Source organism: Haliaeetus albicilla, chromosome 21 (genome assembly GCF_947461875.1).
Source record: "Haliaeetus albicilla chromosome 21, bHalAlb1.1, whole genome shotgun sequence".
Lineage (NCBI taxonomy): Eukaryota > Metazoa > Chordata > Aves > Accipitriformes > Accipitridae > Haliaeetus > Haliaeetus albicilla.
The window spans coordinates 12850963-12873194 of record NC_091503.1 but is presented as its reverse complement, the minus strand read 5'-3'; the positions used below and the strand labels follow the sequence as shown (position 1 = coordinate 12873194).

Genomic DNA, 22232 nt, shown 5'->3' with positions numbered 1-22232 from the left:
AGCTTTTCTCCTTCAGGAGATCTCATCCAGGTGGAAAAAGAGGTATGGGGCAATCTGCCAGAGGTTTTCATCAGTCTAGCAGACCAGCACAGAGGTAGCAATGTGTGATATAGCCTGCTGGACAACTGGAACTACCTGACAAAGAGTGAGTGCCCAGACACAAACAGACTGTACAGATGCAGGCAACTAGTCCATCTTGCCGATGTACAGACTGCCTGTGCAGCTGCTTAGCCATCAACCCCATGCACAGTGCCCTGACCCACCTCCTCCAGGAGAACCTGTAGAAACCACAGTGACGACAGCTCTGGGTAACTCTGATCCCAGCCTCCAAAATAGATCAGACAACGATGGGGTGCATAAAAGACTTCCCAGTCATTCAGCTACCACTGAAGTTACTGAGCTGGTAAAGATCTTTGCAGGCAATTCCTTCTCAGACAGGATGGGCTGCAAAAGTAATTGTTACATTTTGCATTCTTTTTCTGAGTACTATCCATGTATCAGGACACCTGGTGCACATCAGCAAAGACCCCCAGAGGTCTGCAGGGTCTCACCTCCCATTGTTTTTTGTGGCAGTTAGTCCCCTCAGTACCTATAAAGATATGGGCCAATGACTCCAGTTAACCCTCTGGTATTAAACTGTGTTAGAGACCATTAAAGATCCACAGAAGGAAGGAAGCTGGTAAAACCACTGAACCGTTGTGTCTAAAGGCTTCTCGTGGGTTGGCAAGGTCAAGAAACAAAACGGAACTCCTGCCTCCAAATTCACAATAACCACCGTGCTGTTCTCTGGTGTTAGAAGAGCAGTATGCATATTAGGGGTTGCATGCTCCCATTTACAAATCTCCTTCCAGTTTCTTTCAGACCTGAAACACCAAGAGGAATTCTCAAGTAAAGTGCTCCCATTTTTTGAGGATACATAATTGAATTCTCTGTATATTGTGATCAGCTAGTAACATAGTCCTTACTAGGAACTAACATGTTGTCCAGAAGGGCACTGATTTCAATTTTTATTTTGATTTTGTGGCCTAAATGAATCTGTTCATTTCCATTCCTATCATTTATTGGAGGTCAATACTGTCAGTGAATACACAAAAGTGAACACAGACTGACGCCAGAGGTATTGCAGACATTTGACACAGGTTTTATAGTGCTTTATTCTGAACAGTAATTAGGTAAACCAGTACTGAACATATGCAGCAGGCAGTCTTTAGATAGAAATGAAAGCTGATTACCATGATTTCATATGGAATTTGGAGACTGGTAATTACAATGTTAATCTCACTCAAATTGAAGTCCTTACTTCTTTCTCATGCCTCAGACTTTAAGTAATTGTATGGAGTCTCCTTAATGCTGAATCCAGAACTAGAAATGGCAGATCATCTGTGCATGAAAAGTGTGGCACTTCCAATATTAATCCAACTGCTTTCTACCCTAGAATTGCGTAACATTCTTTTTCTCAGGATATCTACAACAGAGCTCCTTGTAGCTGCAGTGAACTGGTCCCGTCTTCCATATCTGAAGGGCAATGAGTCAAAAAATCCCACACAGCAGAGTCCAGCTTCCCCAATCTATGAACTGACGTAGCTCAGCTGAAGAGTCTTCTAGGTGTACATCTTGTCACCATGATTATTGCCTCTTGCATCCATAGGTCTCAGTGCAGCTGCTGTTTCACAGATGCAAACCCTGATGCTAGCCTGAGTTGTCTAGCTACGCTGCAGAACTTGGGCACTGTTTCACTGGGCATTGGCAGGGTCCGGTAGGGCACCCTGGACCACCAGAGTGTGGCCAGGTACAAGGGGAGGGCTATCACACCACGGGTCCACATTTTCCCCTTCTAGGCAGTAGGAATCCACAGAGCGTGGGTCACGAGGGAGAGTGGTTTGGCTAGGAAGCAGGAATGGAGCTCTTCCTCTCAGAGCCCTTTCCAACTCCTGGTCTATCTAAAATGGGCTCTCAGTTCACGTCATTTTGGGAAAGAGATGTCACAGAGGAACAAAATATACTTGTTGCTGAGGCTGGGATACTTCTCAGTAAAATACGATGTGTTCTTCACAGTGGGAATCCTTCAGCTTAAGGGGATGAAACATAAGGAGATAAACTAGTTCTGCTGCATATGTAGAGTACATTGTATTACCCAGCTGATATATGAACCTCTTAGATTTCCTTTCAAAGATGAGAGTCAGGATGCCAAGCTTTACAGGAACATGCACCACCATGGATGTAATTGTGCTTTTTCATAATGAATACACCCTGCTTAAGGGGAACAGAATCGGCCTGAAAGAATCACGTTGCGAGTTTTGTTGTGCCTAAACAAAAATATAAATGGATGGTCAGCTTTAAATTCATCTTTGTGTTGCAGAATCCGATATCCTGGTACCTCTCGGGACTCGCCACCTTGTTCATTTACTTCCAAAGAGACTTTATGGATGATCTTTGACAAAACCACACCTTTTGTCTCACACATCTCAGAGAAATCTGATGCACTCTCATTGAAGACGTTTGTCATTCCCAGGCTTTCCAGAAGAGGCTTCAGGTCATAATCACCTTCCACACTAAACTTTGGAAGAAATACATTCACTTTGGTGTTGGCCATCATGCTGGGATTGGTCCACTGTAATAATGTCTCAGGGGTGAGTGCCTTTTCCAGCTGAAGACATAAAGGAACAAAGGAAATTAATGAGCAGTCCAAGGAAAGAAAATAAAAAAAAAAAAGACCATTCCTGAACTTCCCAATCCTATCAAGCCCCCCCCAGAATAAAGTCCAAAAGGCAACCTTTGCTTTTGGATTGACAACTGTAGCATTCAGGGTTAACATACTCTGAGCTATATTGATGCAAGTATGATTTAATCCATAGGACAGGCCTCTGGAGCAACTCCACTGTATGTACATGCTCTGACTATTAGTCCCTTACAAGCTTTTGATAGGCAAATCACCTCAACAACCATATGAAGGAACCGGAGAAAGGCAGTCCCTACCCAGGTTACACCCAGCCAACTGGCAGAGCCAAAAGTCTTGATTTCTGACCTTACAGAGCAATGAAATTGCTGGTATTTGGGACAGAAAAAGACTCCAAATCCAGAGCCTGATCTCAATCAAACAGGCAGCTGTTTGAGCAATTTTTAAAAAACTGGGAAGTGACGAGGCAGAATTTGGGGCCACAACGAACTGATATCGGGAAAGGCCTCACTTGCATTTTAAGATATATGTGTTCTGTAATTTACTCCTACATATAAAAGTACCTTACAGCTGCAAAGGCAGATTCTTCCTGCCTTTAAAATTTATGACCAGTTGCAGCAAATTACAAAAGAGACTTGTGTGATCATCTGTCTCCTAATCCTCAAACTTTGAAGAGAGGTGAAAATATGTTCTAAAATTTTCATAGAGAAATGACATAAGAAATGGGTGTTCTTTAGGAAATGCCTTATTAATTTTCAAATTTATGTGCAATTGTAATAAAAAATGGCTCATTTTCAGGCACCTCTGCTCAAAATTAAAACCTAGAGAAGTGTAAGACCTTAGTAAAATAAATCACAGGTACATGTCAACTGAAAAAAAATGAGGACACTAGAGTAAATAATGTCAGCATTACTGAGTACCCAGTAAGTATGACTTTAAGCACTTTACTACAGCAAGAACAGAAATCTTAAGACGAAAATTATTTTGGGGGTCCACATTTTCAAATTGATGCAGATTCCTAGAGCGCATCATGGGCACCTTCTGCACTTTACACTGTCTTCTGTGCACAACCTATCTAAAACAAAGTCTTGTTCACAACCTCACACTTGGCCACAGTGGAAATAATGATGTCACAAATATGAGATCAGGAACAGAGGAGCAGAATGAGAAGGTAAATTCACAGGAAACTTACTTACAGGGAACTTCTATATAGCGTCTAAATAAGAAAAACCTTCCATAAGCATATGGCATTAGAAGTGGGCTGTTTCCAAGGGAAGCATCATGCTAATTCTATTTTTTTCTCTCACCTTCTCCAAGCCAGTGGTCTCATCTTCAATCTCTTTGGGCAGCAGAATGAGCATGCTGATATGTTTGTTAAGGCATGGAAGCTCGAGGATGGCCACATTTAATTCTTTTACATAGCCCAGGCAAAAAGTAGCTTCCAGATTCATCATTTGCACTGGTTTAGTTTCAGTCTGCAAAACACAGAGGAAACAATCTAGCATTCCTTTTAATTCACAAATAAGATGGTGAGAGAGGGAAGTTTGTAAGCTTGCATGGAAGTGGTACCTTGAGTTACCATCAGAGAATTTGTTGGCTTTCATAGGTAATGAAACCAGCTGTAAGAGACCCTGTTGGCTTTTTACAGTAGGCAGCTTTCCAAAGAAAAGTGGAACAGAATTCTACTTAATACAATAGCAACATATTGGGGATGTGCCTTAAAAGAGAAATTTACCTAATATCGGTGGCCCTTTGTGCCTGTTTCACTGAGTGCTACAAACTGTACTGTCTACAGGGTAATTGCCAGTAAGTGTTAAGCACTGAGAACATCTCAACAGTGAAAGTCAAGCTGTTCATACAAATAATTGATATTTTGGTTCAGGAGCTGAAACAGAAGAAGAAGAAATTTCAGGCTTACCTAAAGCCCTATGTCTTTGCTTTTCATGAATGAAACAAAACAAAACAAAACAAAACTCTTTATTTCATAGGGAAGATTTACAAACTGTTCTGTTCACCTGGAAACTCATTCAAAATTCAAATTCAGTAGAAAAATGTTACTTTAGAAAAAAAAACTTGAGAAGTTTCACTTAAAAATGTTAGTGTTGATTGTATAATTTTAAAAACTTTTTAAGCTGAAACTCTTGGCTGATGTGGTAATTTATGAATATTTTCAGTGAACTTGAAACTCCAACTTTTCTCACGCACATATATATATATGTATGTATGTATGTATATATTTGGAGTATAATCTCTTTATCTCGCAAATGTTGCCCAGCTTTATACCTTGGTTCAAAGCTGACTGTCTGATCACAACATTCATCACTGGTCACAGATTCCTGAAGGCAACAGCCACAGGGGCTGCACCCACTTGGACCTCGTGGCTAAGCAGGGCTGATACGCAGAGGGCTGCAGTCCTGAGCCTCACTGGAAAGAGGGAGATTCGTGGGGCACCATCCCTGGAGAGGAAAGCTCAGGGCCAGGCACCTAAGGGGTATCCTCAAAGAGACCCCACGGGTGTAGATGTTTCATTAGCTCTGTGACCACGAGAAATGCAATGTTTTGTGCTTCACCCCTGCTGGTTTTGGGAGGCAGCCTCTGTACAGGCTGCAATCTCTTGGAAGAAGCTAGCTGTGAGACTGTGCATCTCCTTGTAGGCAATGGCTGCTTCTGATCACTTGTACTCAGCTCCCATTGTCTAAATACACTAACAGGACAGTCTGTTTTCACGCTGAGCCTTTGAAAGATGGATGTGAAAGCACCGGCAAAGTTTTAAAACAACTTGACAAGCAAACTGGTTTAGGGACCCTTGCAACAGTATATAGGTTTAGATAGAGTCTAAGAATGCCAAGGTAATAATAAATATTTCTCATTTTCTCCTGTTGGGATTTCCTTAGCTCAAAGTTTGCATTTTCTTGAGTGGAAACAGCACTCTTGGTTTTGGTTGGTTTTTTTTTTCCAGAACATACCTTGTTGACTTTAAAAGGACATTCTTTGATCTCTGCCTCTGGGAACTTCTTCATCCAGTTTGTGACAAAATAAGCTGCATTAACTAGGAGGATCTGAGTCTGGTCATTTACACTATCTTCATTCAAAATATTCTCCATTTTGCCTGTGAACAGGTTTAAGATGGTTGTTAATACAAAAATATATTATCAGTATATCAATTGTTTCAACTGAACATGGAAACATTTCACTGAATTAAAAAATTTCTGTCTTGCCCCTCACAGATAAAAGATTTTAATTCTAATGGCAAATTCCAAAAAGAAGTACTTACTTAAAATTGCAGCTTACTGTTTGAAATAGGATTTGGGATCAAGGCAGATCTTCCAAATTACATGTTTTCTTGGCTTATATAGCATGGAATCAAAAATATGCCTACTGCTTTTGTTCAGGACCTTAAAGAAGGTATTGAATTTTCAGTGAAATTCAACAGGTGTAAGCAAAAAAGCACTTGTCATATGGAGAGCAAGACTTGAAGGGAAGTTCCAGATTAGCAGCTACTCATTTCTAGACAGATACATGAGAACAAAATAACCAGAATAATAAAAAATTCTGCTCTGATTACAGTCCATAACCAAATACTGCTAGAGTCTTCAAAAAGAATATGGAAGTGTCGTGCCCACCCTTGCTCTGTTTCAGACCTGTTCAAGCACTGCCATAAAAGTGAATTCAGAGCACTGGGGAGGCAAGTCCTGCCTTCATGCACGAATTGCACAGGCAGGGCAAGGTGCTTCCACATGGGCACCTGTGCCAGCCTGGGAAGGACCAGACTCATGCACCCATCTTTTCATATTTGTACCAGATGAGGGCAACAGGCAGCAACCGACCCCAGAGCTACCTCTGCCCAGGCTGCAAACAGGCTCTGTTAGGGTGCTGCGTGCTCGTGTGGGCCAGGGCTGGACCTCTGCCCCCCCCAGACTGGGCAGGCTCTGCCTGGGGACCCTCACGGTCACTGGTGTGCATCTCCTGTGACCTGGCTTAGTGGTACTGGAGGAGAAGTCCCTGCAGCCCCATTTCCACAGGAAGGCACACAAGAGACACTCATCTGCTTGTGGCAGCCTTGCTGGCAAAAGCAGCTGAACTGAGCGAAGCTGAGCTATTAATTAACAGCCTGAAATTCAGAGTCCAGCAAGTACTTCCCATTACAATAAAACTTTTCAAGGAATCCAGGGCTTGGGTTAGATGCATTGATGTCAGAAGTTTGTGAAGGTCCACAGCCAGGAACTGTCATTCTCCCAAACTGTCCCGCTGCAGTCAAATGTGAGCAGCTTTCCCCAAGGCTAATGCAAGGTCAGTCTCACATTTCCACCTTCAGAAATGCTGCAGTAGTAAAGTTAGTGATTTCAAAACAGGCTGACGTTGCTAATCCTCATGAATCCAAATAGTAGGTCTAGTCCCCTTGCTTTCACTATGTATTTACTTCTAAAAGCATTACTATAAGAGGTGTCACAAGGACAAAGGTCTCTTTCTCCAAAGAGGCAAACAGCATCCCCAAGGTTAAGCTGTACTCACCATCAGTTAGCTCTGAAAGAGACTTGTTGATCTTCTGTCGGGTTTCCTCGGTTTTTGCTTTGAACTCCACTAGTTCCAGTTCAGATGGAAAAGGCCTCTTTGTGGAGTTGACAAAGTCCTGAAAGACACAAGGTACCAAAGTCATCCTTGGTTAAATGCCAGCCACTCAATGGCTCTTTACAGACCCTGCAGCATCAGCATCCTGAGCTTCACCACAGGTTAGTTAGGGAGTTTATTACGATGCACAGCTGCATTCGGCACATCGCTCCCAAGGTTGTCTTCAGTCCAGTGGTGTTACATCAGCAGCTAAAGTAACTTTGGTATTGCAGGGGTGGCCACATTGCCAGAGTTTGAAAGGATAAAACTATTCCCAGTCCAGCCCTGGGTGGGAGAGAGGACTGAAATAAAGGCCACAGGCTGCTCACATCATGTCTGTCCTCACCAGATGAGACATTTATTGCTGTGGATGGGTATTGGCCTTTGCTGTAGCAAAGGCTGAACAGCAGGCAATCTAACTATAGCATCATTTAAGCATGTTAAGTTTTCTGAAACATCACCTTTAGGCTGATGTTGTCCTTGCTTGGGGCCCTATTCAAAGGCAACTTCAGAGGGGGAGAACCCACAACATTTTTCTCAGTTATTTGCAAGGTCCATAAGTTATAAGGCCAAATACCGCCTTCCTTACTTGTGTTGTTTCAATAGCCAGGCTTCTGCCTCCTCAGACAGCTTAAGAAAACTACAGCGTATGCAGTAATTACTTGGGTGTGTGAACTGGACACATACATGCACCGCCAACTGTTTTCAAAACTCCTTTTTCCTCATGCTTACAATAGAAAGACCTTGATGTGGCATAGAAGTTATGTTGCATTCAAAACCTACTGAGCTACTGACCTAAAGCATATTAATGAAAGAATTAGAAGTGTTGTAATAGTTGCATAGCTTGCGGTCAAGCAACACACTCATCCATCCTCCTACAAACTTTTATGGCAGCAGAGAATTATGTTGTTCATCATCTGAGTCTAGTCAAGTAACAGCCAAAAGTGAGAGAATTTATTTTAAATAACATTCCAGTGTGACACTATAACCCGTCAACATGCTGGCCAAGCAATTCATAGCACCAGGGCTTTTCTGCAGTACTTACTGTGGTAGGATTAAGAGACTTGTCTACAAAGAGCCGTTTGACCATTTTCAGTGCAAAAAAAGAGCTGAGTTTGGAAACATCTGAAGTTACTGTTTGAAACCCAAAAGAAACATCTTTGACATCTTGCAAATGGAGTACCTGTTAAATGAACGTAATAAAATACTAAGCATCTTTTTTTATTATTATTATCTAAACATTCCTAACAGCTTAGCAAAAAATAATGCTAGTTTGTGTCAGAGCTGTGGCTTTTCGTATTTAACAACACAGCCTCTTGCTGTTGTTACTCAACATTTATTTATTTATTTGACATCCTTATATAAACGTAAAAACCTGATCCTACCAGAACTTTAACCAAAAGCATTTCTTTCCTGTGAGCAGTCCAAAGAAATCAATAGAGCTGTTCATGCTGGTGATATGGCTTAGTTGATTAAAACTCTGTAGTATGGAGTCATCATGTTTTCACTAACTTACATTCTTGTCCAAAAACCTGGAGCTTTTAAGCCAGATAAATGAGGGTCCCAGCTAGTCTCCTTTCTAGAAGTGGGCTACACCTTTAAAAATGCTTAACAGATCATCAAGTTTTCTGATTGCTGTGACTGATACATGACATCACATGATATTTCAGCAAAAATTGATCAGATAACTATGTCTTTTCGTAGACAAAGTATGAGCTGGAGGTAAGGCTGCTGATCCACACACGGCCACCTCCCAGCTCCTGGGAATGACAAGTTCCAGAAAGTGCTGGGGTGACCTAAAACTCGCTGCTTTTAGGCACCAGAGGCGAGAGGTTACTGCTGGGTTTGTTTGAAAATAACCCTGTAAATATGAATTGAACTTCTAATGCCTGCTTATTACAGGGTCTTTGATGGTGGCTGTTTCATTACAGGCAGCCTGTCCAACTCTCCTCCCGTCTCAAATTCCCGCATGAGGCATAGCAGGCACTAGTGACCTTTTCCTTTTGTCCCTCGCTCCTGCTCTTTCTCCCTGAACACATCATATCTTCACAGACACAACAAATTGCTGCTCTGCCTTAGCCACCCCCCCGTCTCCTCCCCTCTCCTTGCTCAGTGGGAGCAGAAGGAAATAAACTCCCAAGGACAGAGCACCCGGAGAGCTCTCATAGCCAAACTCCTCTTCTCAACTTCATTTCCTTTTCCTCCAACACTTTTATTTCTTAGCATGTTAAGTGCAGAAAGATTCTGTGCCTGGAAATTATGTTTGGGGAGGAAGCTATGCTACTGCAGCTTTTCTACCTGGGAAAGCTTTTGGCATAGGTTTGTTAACTGATATTCCAGAGTAAGCCTGCTGATCTGGCTCCTTTTGTACCTAGTATTTAAAACCCAAGCACGAACTCAGGGGCAGACAGGAGATATTACATTTAAGAACATACCAAGTTCTCCTTAGTATCTGTAGTCAGCACTTTTTATATACCACTTGAGAAATATGAAATATAAGCACGCTTATGTAACAGAGCTCCATTTGTGGATGTGTACGTTAACTTATTATGGGATGGTTCAAAGCAAATTGCAGACACAAGTGAAAGCAAAATTAAGGGCAGGTTAATATTTTGAACTCTCCCATTAGAAAGACAACGCTTGAATTTTGAAATAGTGAGGAAGCTGCAGGGTGTCATTTAAATAAAAAAAAAATCTAGAGTTAATTTTTAAATTTTTTTTTAAAACAATGCTGTTTGGAAAAATCTGCAATGCCTAGAAGATCTTAATGGATATATTGCTGCACAGCTCTGCAAATAGCATGAGACTCATTGTAATCTGTGGCATGAGTTGTGGCACAGGAGGCTGCACTCGGGGGGACCCTTCAGTGAATGAGGAAGTACAGGGAAGAATTCCCAAAGGACAGAAAATATGTTCAAATATGTAGAGTGTCCCTCAGAGCTAGGTGATAATCAGCATATAAATGCATACTGAATTTGCTTCTCATCCACCTTTAGATAACTGCAGAAACTGTGGGCACCCTCCATGGGACACAAAGGAACTACACAGGTCTCTGCTTACACGGAGGCAGCAGAAGAGGCTGCGAGGCTGCCTCCCTGCACCACAGAGTGAGCTTGATAAACTGATTGCATCGTAACTGCCAGGCTGCATCACGGTGTTGGAAACCCCTTGAACACGATGAGCTGCTTCTAAGAAGAAACACGGTTGAAGTTGTGCCCTCTTCTACTGCACCCGCTTCCTCTTAGTGGTATTGCAGGAGAAAGCAGAAATGTCAGCGACAGGCTGCTAAGCATACTTGCTGCTGACAGATAATGGCAAAATTATTTCCAGTCCTATAAAGTTTAGGCATTCTTGAATAATGAAAAAACATTACCCAGAAAATGCAGTGATCTTGACTTTGACTTGCAGCCACAATCAACACTACGCTAAAAGGAGACAAGGCTTTAATGCAACTGCTGAGGACTCTGCCATGTCCCCTTCCACTGTGTACAAGCTTGAGAAAGCTTTTTCTTTAAGCCAGATTTTCAACCTCTTTTGCTGTGTGGGGCCATGGAGTGTGGAACCGTTCAGGAATTTCAGAGGGAAAGTTTGCAGCCTGGCTTACAAGGGAACCAGACATCCAGTAGAATATTAACAAGAATAAATAAGAAACCCACCTCCGACAGCCATATAATTTTGCAGCCACAGAACAGGATGCTGACAGCTTACCTGTTTCATTTGATCTGCAGTATCACCTTTCGTCGCTTTATATGCCAGAGCCAGAGACGTTGAGGTACACAGTGGGGCAAAAATAATATTGGCTGTTTTGTCCTTCTCGCACAGTTTTTTGAATATATCAACTGCAAAGGCAGTGTTCGCTAGTTGCAAAGCATCCATTGTCATCCTGAAACAGAAAAGGGAAAAGAGAGATGCCTCAGAGTGTAATCCTAGCTCCTGCTGTGGTGGGGCTGGGTCAAGAGCACTGAAGGAGGCTGGACACCAGTATGGGGACTGGGCAGCTTGAACGTTCAGGGAGAGGAGAGGAGGGGCTGGCTGAGCCCACGCAGCTTCAGAGCACACTGGCAGCTCCTGAGGAGCAGGGAAGGTCTCATCCATGCCCAGCCAAGGAAATGCAAGTGGTTCAGTAACAGCCATCATCTTCAGGTGACAGCTGGCAATGCCACGTGTTACATGGAGCCAGTATTACCAGAAGCACTTGGGGAAATCTGGGTAGGTCAGGGTGACCCATTCATATTGAGTCAAATTGGATCACATATGAATTTAATCTCTTTTTAATTGACACTCTTAAAATGTGCCAACTTAAAAGGTACTTTGCCTATGCTCTGGGCTCTCCTGGCTCTCAGACAGGCCTTTAATAGTCTCCTAATCTTTCCTGTCTCTTGCTTCATGGCTAATTGTTGACTGAAGCTTTAGCTTTGGTACATGTCCTTCCTCTAAGGGATGATTCTCCATTCTTCCTAGCCTTGCTAGAAGTCTCCAGAAAGCTGTCTGGTCCTGTAGGTTGAGATTGTTCTTGAAACTTAAAGGAAGCCTCCTAAATAAATCCTGCTGCGTGCCCACTCATCACTTACACTGTTTTAGCTGCAAATATTTTCTAGCCATTCTTAATAACTGCAATTGCCACAGGGCTGCTAGAGGATCTCTGCAGTCAGGAATGGGAAGGGTGGTGCCCAAGGGACAGTTGCTGCAGTCCGTGCTCTGGGAAAGCCGGAGAGTATTCCCATCTTCCAGACTGCTTTCACATACCTGAAATTGCACTTTGGTATAAGCACGTTTGTAGAGATTCAAGCTAACAAAGGTGAACCACAGAATTTCAGTCAATAGCACAAGTCTGGCTTTAGACCAGCAAGCACACAGAAGATGACCCCTTTGGCATACTGAATTTGACACTACTCTGCACCCCAATATCATGTATCCCTAAAAAAAGGGCAATCTATTAAAAATGGTGTTAAACAGCTCCACCAAAGCTATTGACAGAGACAGAAAGGAAATGGAAAAGATAAATATTGGGAAAGCCTTCAAAAGGCATAAGATTTCACACAGAACTTAAAAGGTGTCTCCAGTATTTGCTCTCTTCAGGAAAACTGGCAAAATAGTGGAATAAAGATGGTGTGGAGGGGTCATCTTAAAAAGTGTGTTCTTATCCAGATGCACACCTATCTACATTTGCATTTCAGGCTCTGACACTGAAGATGTAGGGTCCTATTTTATCCTATTATGGAAAGGAAAGTCAATTATTTCTTTCATTGGTAGGAGGTTTACTAACCTTTGAGAAACACCTTAAGGACAATGATTTCTCTCCAGTAACTGATTACTTGACACTGCAGTCTCAAACATTTACTTACCTAGTTCATATCATTCGCATCCTAGCCTGGAAAGATCTCACGGGGTGAAAGCAGAAAGGTACAAGAAGGCAGAAAGGGGAAGAGGGAACCTATGGGCAGGGAACTGTCTCCAGCAAGGTACCTTTCTTGACTGTTCACTCTCATCCTGGTTTGGAAAGGTGTTTTGAATTAGAACACTCTCCTATTTGAATGTATGCGTCATACTGCCCAAACTTAGCTGAACGTCTGACACCATTGTACACAGAAGCTGTGGAGCAGTTGTGGTACTTGACAGTAGTGAATGACTTCCAAATAATCTGTGGTATTTATACATTTTTACGGGAGTAACAGAATGGGTGTGTAATTTGCCTGTGACACAGTAAAGAAAACACTTTGATTTACTCATAAGGCCTGTTTGATTAGAGAAGGCCTTTTACAAAATAAATGTCTTTATTTTTATTTTAATTAACCTATACATGGTCTTGGATCTATCTGTTAAAGCAACAGGTTTATTTGGCAACTGGTTTGTTTTGAGGTAAAAGATGCTGTATTTGCTGTATTAAAGGTTACTGAAATGCATTTCACAATCTAATTAAGTAAAAAAAAAAAAAAGATACTGGCATAAACCCAAGGCTTTTTAAATCCATGTTTGAAAAGCACACCTAACCAGCACTGCACTCTTGCGAAATGCTCTGACTGTTGGTATTAGCAACAAACTGTTTGCTAACAAATCCCCTCCCACTGAAAAAAAAAAAAAAAAAAAAAAAAAGAGGAATTTGTCTTGAAGAGGGGAAACACTAAACATATATCACTGAAGAAAGTTATCCTCACAGAAAAATATAGAGGAGTATGCTTTGCAACATCTAGAGGTTTTGCCAGAACTCCGAATTCAGAATGGGTCTGGCTGGACCTGTCCAGCTCCCAGTAGCCTGGCAGTGCCCAGCAGCTGCTCGGTAAAGAGAGATTATCCATGTGAGCACCCATTTCCCAGTGTCAGCAGGCGTCCAGCTGATGTCAGAGTGAGGTTCAGGAAACACATCTCAGAGATCTTGGGATGTAAAGGGAGAACGAAGCACCAGCCCAGCACTGCAACCATCTATCTCATTTACACGGCCACGATTTCTCATGCATGAAAGCAACTAATTACCAGAGAAGTCAATCTTGCCGGAAACCATGGGCTCAGCACACACCTTAAAGGAGGAGAGCTTTGGGCAGAACAGTGGCAAAAGACAGTTAAACAAATTTGAAGGACTGAGACTGCTGATGAGGGAGTAACTTGGAACAACAGGGGCAAAGGAGCAAAACGACTCTCTGCCCATCCCAGACGTGCACCTTTGTGCCTATGCATGTCTTAAATACCTTAGGCTACTTATCTTATCTTCCCCATTACCTCAACCATTCACACATGAACACACAATACATATGTATACATATACTTTGTCTCCTTCTCCCTCTCTCTCTCTCTGCCCCCGCCCCCCCCAGCTAAAATTTGAAGATCTGGGGCAAGTATCAACTTCCCAGGTATTTCTTACTGAGAAGCTGGTGGAAAAATACCCAGGGAACCAAGAATGTGTCACTCGACATCTACCACCCTCAAGAAGACAAACAGTATGAAGAATCTCACAATGCAGAATGAGGCATGCAGTTTACCCGAAAAAATCTTATTTGCTAGTGGGGTAGAACACAATTCTTTAGTGCTGTCTGGCCTGATATTATTCTATTTAGGCCACTGGATCTTCCTTACAGACTAAAAATCAATATGCAATCATAACCACTAAAAAATACTTCTTGTTCCTTTCTGGCTTAATATTGCAAATGCTATGCTGTAATTCTAACATTAGTATTTTCAGTTATATTGGCAAACCTAAAGTGATTTTAAGATGTGTATGCGCTACCTGTGTTTCACTTCCTTGGGTTGCAAGAGATTCAGAGTAAGAAAATAAAATAGGAAATTTTGCAAAATTGAATGCAACTCTTCTTCCTTATGCCAGTGAAAAGCTGTACCATGGCTTAAGAACTCTTCTTTTCTGACCTCACTGGTAATTCTGATACTGTTCATGTTGCATCACTTTCTAAAAAGTTTGGATGTTCCTTTTCAGTGAGGAAAATGGGAGGTATTTCATGGTGATCCTTTTATTTACCTTTTGTTCATCCAGTAACTGCTGATACTCTCAGAGAATCTTTTGTGCTGAGTGAAACTATTTCTGGTAGTGGTAAAGCTCTCCATTCTTATAATTTCTTTCTTTTAGTGCTACTATTGAAATAACGCCCATTCGGGGCATTTTGTTGGGACAAAAGCTCAGTTTCTCCCTTAACCTTGAATGATGGGATGGATAGCGAAGCATAATCTCTATCCCACCATCTTTTTCAACTGCACCTGGTCAGTCAGTTTTTTATGCTCCATTTATTGATGTGTGATATTTAGGGTTCATGACATTGATATTCCTGAAAAGCATTTACCGTATTAAATATTACAAAATCTTAAATCTCATTAAAGCCTTGATTGTCCCAAGCCTTCTGAATCCATTAAAGCCAGTTCCAGTCAAGTGAGAAGGGTAGAAGCTCCCATCAAGAGGAAAGCCCATTAGCAGACTTAGAAATCAGACGCAGCTCCTGAGTGAGTAATCACAGGGAACCCTCAAACAGGGAGGAGTCAAAAAATTGAAAATGAAATTTTAAGAAGGCCGGCTGCATGGATTCTTGCTGAGTGCCTCCTTTCCCGGGAAAGCGGTACGTCAGCATTTCTAGAGCGGCCCGCGGCACTGGGGCATCTTCTAAGCACAGGTAGCTTGTGATCCACCCAGCTTTGCTTAAAACTGTGACTCTGCCACAGCATTATAGAAACACTTTCAGATTCAGAAGGGAGCTGAAGGGCTACTGACCCAGTTCAGAAAATCCTGATTTAAACTTGTTTATTGGTGTAAGACACCATTTTTGCTTAGTCACTCTTGAATGCAACAACAACAACAAAACAAACAAACAAAAAAACAACAGAGAGGATTTGTTTAGTATCTGCTTACTAAGACAAAAGCTAAATATAGCTTATCTTCTACGAATATAATCAGGAGAATAGCAACGTCTGTGTGGAAATGGCTGACAAATCAAGTTAGCTATACGGTAGGGATAATCTGATAAAGCAGAACAAGTATTTGTTTTATTCCTTTCTCAGTTAAGCAGTCCTTCCAGGAGAAGACCCCTGTAGCAGATAAAGTATGGACAGTGCTGGCCATCCAGTGCTGGGGGGATGTACTGGGTTTACAGCTCGGGAGCTGTGAGTGCCAGCGCTGTAGTCTCTCCAGTTCAAACAAACTTGCACCGAGAGGATAAATGATATGAAACAACTCACACGCGTGTTTCACGAGTGAGGCATTAATATTTGAAACTAGCTCAAGCATTTAACATGACCCCACTTCAGCTCTTACTCGGTGAACACAACACATAAAGGAAATAAAAACACTTCCGTGAGCCTTTTCTTCTTACTTGTACACAAATGACAAGTCTCCACCTGGCAGACTACCTGGCTATGCAACAAGGACACAATTTCCTCTGAACAGACATTTCTTTGAGGAATGCAAGACATCAGACTAATGTGGGACCAGAGCGTCTCGTATGGTTAGGGAAAAAGCATTGTCAGCAATATAGCAGGGAAAGTCACTCCAGGAAGGAAAGAGAGAAACGACCCACCGCAATATGCTTTGTGTACCTCAATAGCCAGTGAATTCTTCAAACTAAATGGTCACACTGAAAATAAATTAGTAATTAACTGGACCTCAGTTCCTGCCCTTCACTTTAAACAAGTGTGGATTAGTCACTTGATTAACAACTCAAAGCAGAGCAGAGCACACACACCTCTGCAGAAAATGAGAGGAATATTCCTCTGTAACAGAGACTTACAAAACAGCCTAAATCCTACTTTGACACATGGAGCATTTTTACGGCATCGAACACAACCTGCTTTCTCTGATACGGGGAAAGCTATTTGCAATAAACCACCATATTTTAATAATTCCTAATGCCCTTGCTGTCTCACCTGCCAGATCCTTCTCACTGCTTCCAGTGAATCTTTTCGGGGGGGGAGAAATATAGCATAGCAAAAGCAGTAATTTTGGGGTGAAACCAAAACGTTGTAGTTTGGTAAGGCTTTTTTGCTCCTCTAATTCCATGCAATACCTTTTTGTACAAATTTCCTTATCCCACTCCCTCTACGTGATTACATTTCACAGCGGAGATTTGTTAACTATTAGTTAGGTATTTATTAAACTATCAGAGGAAAAAAAAAAAAAGCTGTACTTACTTTGCAAGGCTATAATCCTGGTAAACGAATCAATGAAATGGGTACAGTGCGAAGAACTAGCTACCCGCGGTGAAACCTTGCCGAGCAGCAGACTCTGTTAGCTTCCCTGCTCATTGACACCACTCCCTCTTTCCCAACCTTAATTTGTGCACACACACACTCCCTCTCACTCTTGCTTTCTTTTTTTTTTTTTTTCCCTCTTAATCATTCTTCGTGGGCAACTCCTACATTGGAGGAGCAAAATGATTCACACCAGAGCTGTTGTTGCCTGCCCAGCTACTAAAGACAACAACAAGCTCCGGCAGGAAAGAGCAGCCTTTGTGCATTGCCTTCAGCAAGCGCAGTACAAAAGGCACCAGGCAAGAATGAACGAAGACTACGAAGGAGAGAATGCAGGAGTGCATAAGCAATTAAAAGACCTTCTGAGCAAAACCAGCACTCCAAGTTGCATTGGAATTGCCGCTATTTGCAGAAAAACTGTAATTGTGAAAAAGATGCCCAGGAAGACAACCAAAACGCGTAGGAGCGCGTGGCTGGGCACTTTGCATCTGTATATGCATTAAGACTGTGTCTTAGCTCTGTCTTTGTAAGGGGCATATGTGTGTATGTGGTTGCCTTAAAAGCCCAAGGCCAGGCTGGAGTTAACGCTCAAGGAAAAATATCTGCCCTTCTTGTTGCTATAAAGCAAGAGCTTCCTCCCATCGGCAGCCAGGTCCTCTGCAGGGGAGCAGCCTTCCCTGCTGCTAGCTGTCCCCAGAGGCGGGAGGGGAACAGAAAGTCCCATCCCTTCTCCTCCAGGACCGGGACCACTGGGTTCATGTCATACAGTCCACGCTACTACTGGTGAACACGACGGGGTGGGAGAAGAAAGTGAGAGGGAGAGGTGATGGGGCAGCCCACCAGGTCCATTTTTATTTGAAAGACGTACGCAGTCCTTAGCAAGGAAGAGATGGACTACCCCTGCTCCATGCCATTCCCCGGTCGGGCAGCCGGGCCACCCGCAGCGGGGAACACCTGCAAGCACTCCCTGGGAGGCCATGGCTACACCTCAGTCCCCATGAGGAACTGTGCCACGCCACAGGCACAGCTCAGGTTCACACCTCACTAACCCAGGTGGCCCTGCGTACTTTTAGGCTACGAAAGATAAATGCGAGATAATTGAGTTTGCTTTCAGGTTTGCAGTGCTGGCATGCCCAGCTGCCCAAATGAAAGGGTTAGGAAACCAAAGGATGTGTGTTCACCAGGACGGTGCCTCATTGGTGACAGTGGGAACTGGGGACCTGTTATCTCCTCCTGGAAAGACACGTTCCTGTATTGCTTTGAGCACAAATCACGCCATACTGCGGTGCCCTAATCCTGTTTCCTTCCAAAAGGCTCCTAAGCTCTTATTACCCAAAGGAAACTATATTTTACTTTCTGCTGTGATGCAGATGGGGTTCACTTTCCGTCATTACCAGGCAGCAAATTTAAAATTTGTATGCTTTGCCATAAGTGAATTCATAACAAAGACAGGGTGTGGATGTGTTTAAGCAATTAAAGTAAGATAGAGGTCAGCTGGCTAAACTGTGCCATCTGGGCCATCATTGTTATGTATCTAATTATGCCTTCTGTAAGAGAAATTTTGATGAAAATCCACAACAATATTGGCTGCCAGTCTCTTCTCAGGTGTCTGCAGGCAATCTGTAGCCAAACACTGATGTCTCTGCAGGAGCAAACTTTTCTTCAGACCCAGGTCTACCAAGTACAGTCACTGTGAAATGGCTCAGGAGCTTCTGGATAAGCTGCAGAGAGGTGGACAACAGCCAGACTGCCTTAACAGAGACAGCACAACTCACCAGATCCATTTCCTTGCTAGTGATAGGTGGGAAATAGAGATATAAGTAGGTGCATCAGTTTCTTTTAAAGGTGAGAAATTAATTGTTTCTGGTCATGGTGCCATGAAACTAATAATCACTGCTGCAATTGTGATGCTTGAAATGAAGGAGTCCACACTGGCACTGGTAACTGAGCGGCTCAGAGGGCAGTCCTGCTTCCCCTAAGAATGGATATTTTGGGCTCATTTGCTGTTGGAGGTAATGTTAAAATAACTGTGGCTTCTCGGTAGCTTCTTATTCATATTTATGGGAACTCCTGACATAAGACTGCGTCTTACTTATAGCCCAACCAGGAAGATGTGGAAAAGCAGAAGATGCTAACTTGAAAAGTAGAAGATGCTTAACCTCAGGTAGCTGCGGTTTGCAAGGGACAAGAGGTGAAGCAGTTCTCCCCCAGTCCAGGAATGCTTTTTCTCAGTCTGACTGAATGACAATCACTTGCATCAGCTTCCCTGTCTCCTGCATTTATCTTTCACTAAATTTCACTTGTTCTGTTTAATCTCAAAGTATTTTCAACACACACCTATTATGACCTGTATTTCTATCACCAAGTTAAAAAAAAAAATAGAGCCAGTAACAGGATTTTTCCTTATCAAAAAATCAAAACTATTTTTAAGCCCCCTGCAAGTTGGACACCTCCTAGTGTGATACTATCTCAGAAAATAAGGTAAATAAATAAGGTAGAAACAATGGGTGTGTGACGTGGAACACTTTGAATATTAAAGTCTGAAGTCTTGTAACACAGACAAGTTACAGTCTACTGACAAAGTAATGACCGAGCTCTTGTCCTCACACTTCCAGGTCTTCAATAGCCCAAGGAAAAACGCAAACTAAGACATTGCTGGATGCTAGGATCCAGCAGTTACCTGTGTGTGTCCATCTACGAAGCTGCAAGCCGGACACGCTTTGTTGCAGAAAGGATGCAACCAGCCAGGTGACGTCCCTGTTACTCAGCCTGCTTTTGGCCCTCGCTCCCCCGGCTCTCCCCGCCACTCCCTCTGAACACCTCCTAGGAACACTGTTCCTACATGCTGCTGGAAAGGAAGGAAAAACAGCCTTTTTCTCTCCACTCTTTGAACAAGCTCATTTGGGGAGAGGGAATACTCCTGCTGCTCAGCACAGCATGAAGAACTATTTCAACTATTTCAGAGACTCAAAGCGTCCACTGTAGTCGGGTTTTTTTTCTTCCCCCAAACTCACTAATGTTCGGTGCATGTCTGATTGCAATTAATGCTGTCATGCTTTGCAGAGCACATGGGAAATCATCTACAAGTGGGACTGAATAATGAATAGAACAAACTGGTGCATTCTTTCTATGCTGCCAGTCATGAAAGGTCTTCTAACTGAGTTACAGCTTTCACAGTAAGCTTTGGATCTTGCAATGAACCCGGTGATAGGAGGTGATTTGTACACTTTTATTTTGATTCAGTGACCTAAAATTTTAATACAGTTAGAAAAATGCAAAGGGTAAGATTGCAGGTCTGTAAACAGGTACACACAGCAGAACTTCTCACATTCCTCACATAACATGGGTCTAGATTACTATTTAGCAACAGGAATAAACAACAGCCAAAATATTTTTCATTTTCATAAGAAATGCTAGCAAAGATCACACAGACCGTTATAAACCACAAGTTAATTTGAAATTAAAATAACACTTACAATAATAAAGTGTTACTCTATGGTTCCATTGAGAGAGACACAAACTGAACAGTAACAAGCTGTCTTTCTTCCCAAGGCGTTTGCACTGATACGCATAAAAGATGGTGTCACATAGCAACACACTGATTCAACACGTATGGTAGCAATACATTTCTCTTCAGACATGTCTGCTGACGTAGAAGTATTACTCACCAGTGATTACTTCTAATAACGGACAGGAAATTAATTTCTCATACTTACATGTGCTCACTTTTGCGTTTTTTTTTTAGTGAGGCTGTTCTGGACTTGGGTATACAGTTCATTGGGAAAAAAATTAAGTAGGCAACCAAACAGCTGACATCTTTCAGTGAGAACAAAGCCTTTAATCTGGCAAATGGGAAATGAATGAGCCCATGTGCTGGAATCAAGTTGTTGAGGATCTGACTATTTTTCCTAAAGGCATTGCTCCCAACACTTAGCATCGGGCATAATCCTTGGTGTAATACAAATAAATCAGCTTAATAAAGAGATAGATTTGACTGACTATGTGGAAGAGCCTGTGAAAATAGCCTCGCAATAGGACTAGGCAGTCAAAATATAAGGGGAAATCCATCTATGTAAAAGAGACAGAAAACCCTGGCACATTATTCTGAAACTTTATCTTTTTCCCACTGTACAAAGACTAAGATCAACTTCTGTGAAACAAAAGCAGAGGGGCAATGCTTTGGATTAATTACTTCTCACTAAAGCATCTGTGATCCACTTCTTCCAGGAAGAAAAAATTTTGAACCCATCCCTGTGTGCACTGCTGGTTCAGGTTGCCATCTCATGGGGACACAGATACCCTCTCCTTTGTCACTGACGGCCACAGTTACTGCACCAGCTTCCTTTGCCAAGCTGAAACTATGACTCAAAATCACCTGCCTTACGTTTGTCCCAGAGAAAATGCAAATTTGTCATGTTTCCTCAGTAATTTTTTTTCCATTTAGTGATATTTTCAAATCTTTGAAGTGCCACTCCCTAGTATTGTTTAGGTGAATGGATTCACCTTATTGAAACCACTTTACCATGGGAGTACAGTTACTGAGGATGCTTTCTCTACATATCCACAATTTATTGTGCTTGATTATAGATCTGTGGAGGACCTCAACTAGTGAATTATTGGCAGCATAATAATCCATCAGTAAGTTCCTAACTGAACACAGGGGCAATTTTAGAATTATCCTCTTTCACCCAGCAAAACAAAATCTGTATGGGGATAGGATGTTCCTGTGCCTAGATCAATGTGGAAACTCTAAAGAGAGAGGAGACCACATTGACATAAGGTAAATTAGCAGAAGTACATTTCCCAAGAGGAGTAAAGGGACCAAGCAGCCCTCTCCCTCAGACACCAAACTAGTTTTAATGCAGAGCTTCAGCAGTTTCTGGAAGGGATTACATGACCTTCACTGCCCACCATAGCAAACCTGACTCTGACATACAGCTTCTCTTCCAGCTCTGTGTATGTATTACTCCCTTAAGTGTCTCCTTATCATGTACAGAGGCAGGGGGTATGAGAATTAGGGACTTCTTTCCCCTCTTTCTTTTATCCATTGTCATCACTAGATGAGTCACTTTCTTCTGTAATCCAAGTAGATACGTGTCTGTGTGATTAATGTGGGTGAAGGCACACACTTTCCCAGAGTTGCTTAGTGCAGTTTCACAGCCTGAACATATGTGTATTAAAGGAAAATAAAAATTTAGAATCAATATTTGCTGAAGATTTCACTGGAAATGGGCGTGCCTTCACAGGCTGAATTTTCTCCTGCTGTGTG

At 42.3% G+C, this 22232-nt stretch overlaps 1 protein-coding gene across 1 annotated transcript; it reads right to left on the bottom strand.

Annotated features, from left to right (window-relative positions):
* Nucleotides 1-1136: 1136 nt before the first annotated feature.
* On the bottom strand, nucleotides 1137-17133 carry SERPINB5 (serpin family B member 5). The gene is made up of 7 exons (XM_009917915.2): nucleotides 16904-17133; nucleotides 10994-11168; nucleotides 8331-8468; nucleotides 7190-7307; nucleotides 5644-5786; nucleotides 3985-4152; nucleotides 1137-2647 (listed from the first exon to the last, which is right to left on the bottom strand). The coding sequence occupies exons 2-7, from the start codon at nucleotides 11165-11167 to the stop codon at nucleotides 2255-2257; spliced, it is 1134 nt and encodes a 377-aa protein (XP_009916217.1). The 5' UTR covers nucleotide 11168; nucleotides 16904-17133; the 3' UTR covers nucleotides 1137-2254.
* Between the last annotated feature and the right edge of the window lie 5099 nt (nucleotides 17134-22232).

Excerpts from the sequence above, each read along its gene's own strand:
- SERPINB5 (XM_009917915.2), bottom strand. The coding sequence starts at position 11,167 with ATGACAATGGATGCTTTGCAACTAGCGAACACTGCCTTTGCAGTTGAT. Across the intron at positions 7,308-8,330 it reads AGTCTCTTAATCCTACCACA|GACTTTGTCAACTCCACAAA; the intron begins GTAAGTACTGCA and ends TGTGTCTTTCAG. Across the intron at positions 2,648-3,984 it reads AGACCACTGGCTTGGAGAAG|CTGGAAAAGGCACTCACCCC; the intron begins GTGAGAGAAAAA and ends TTATGTCTTCAG.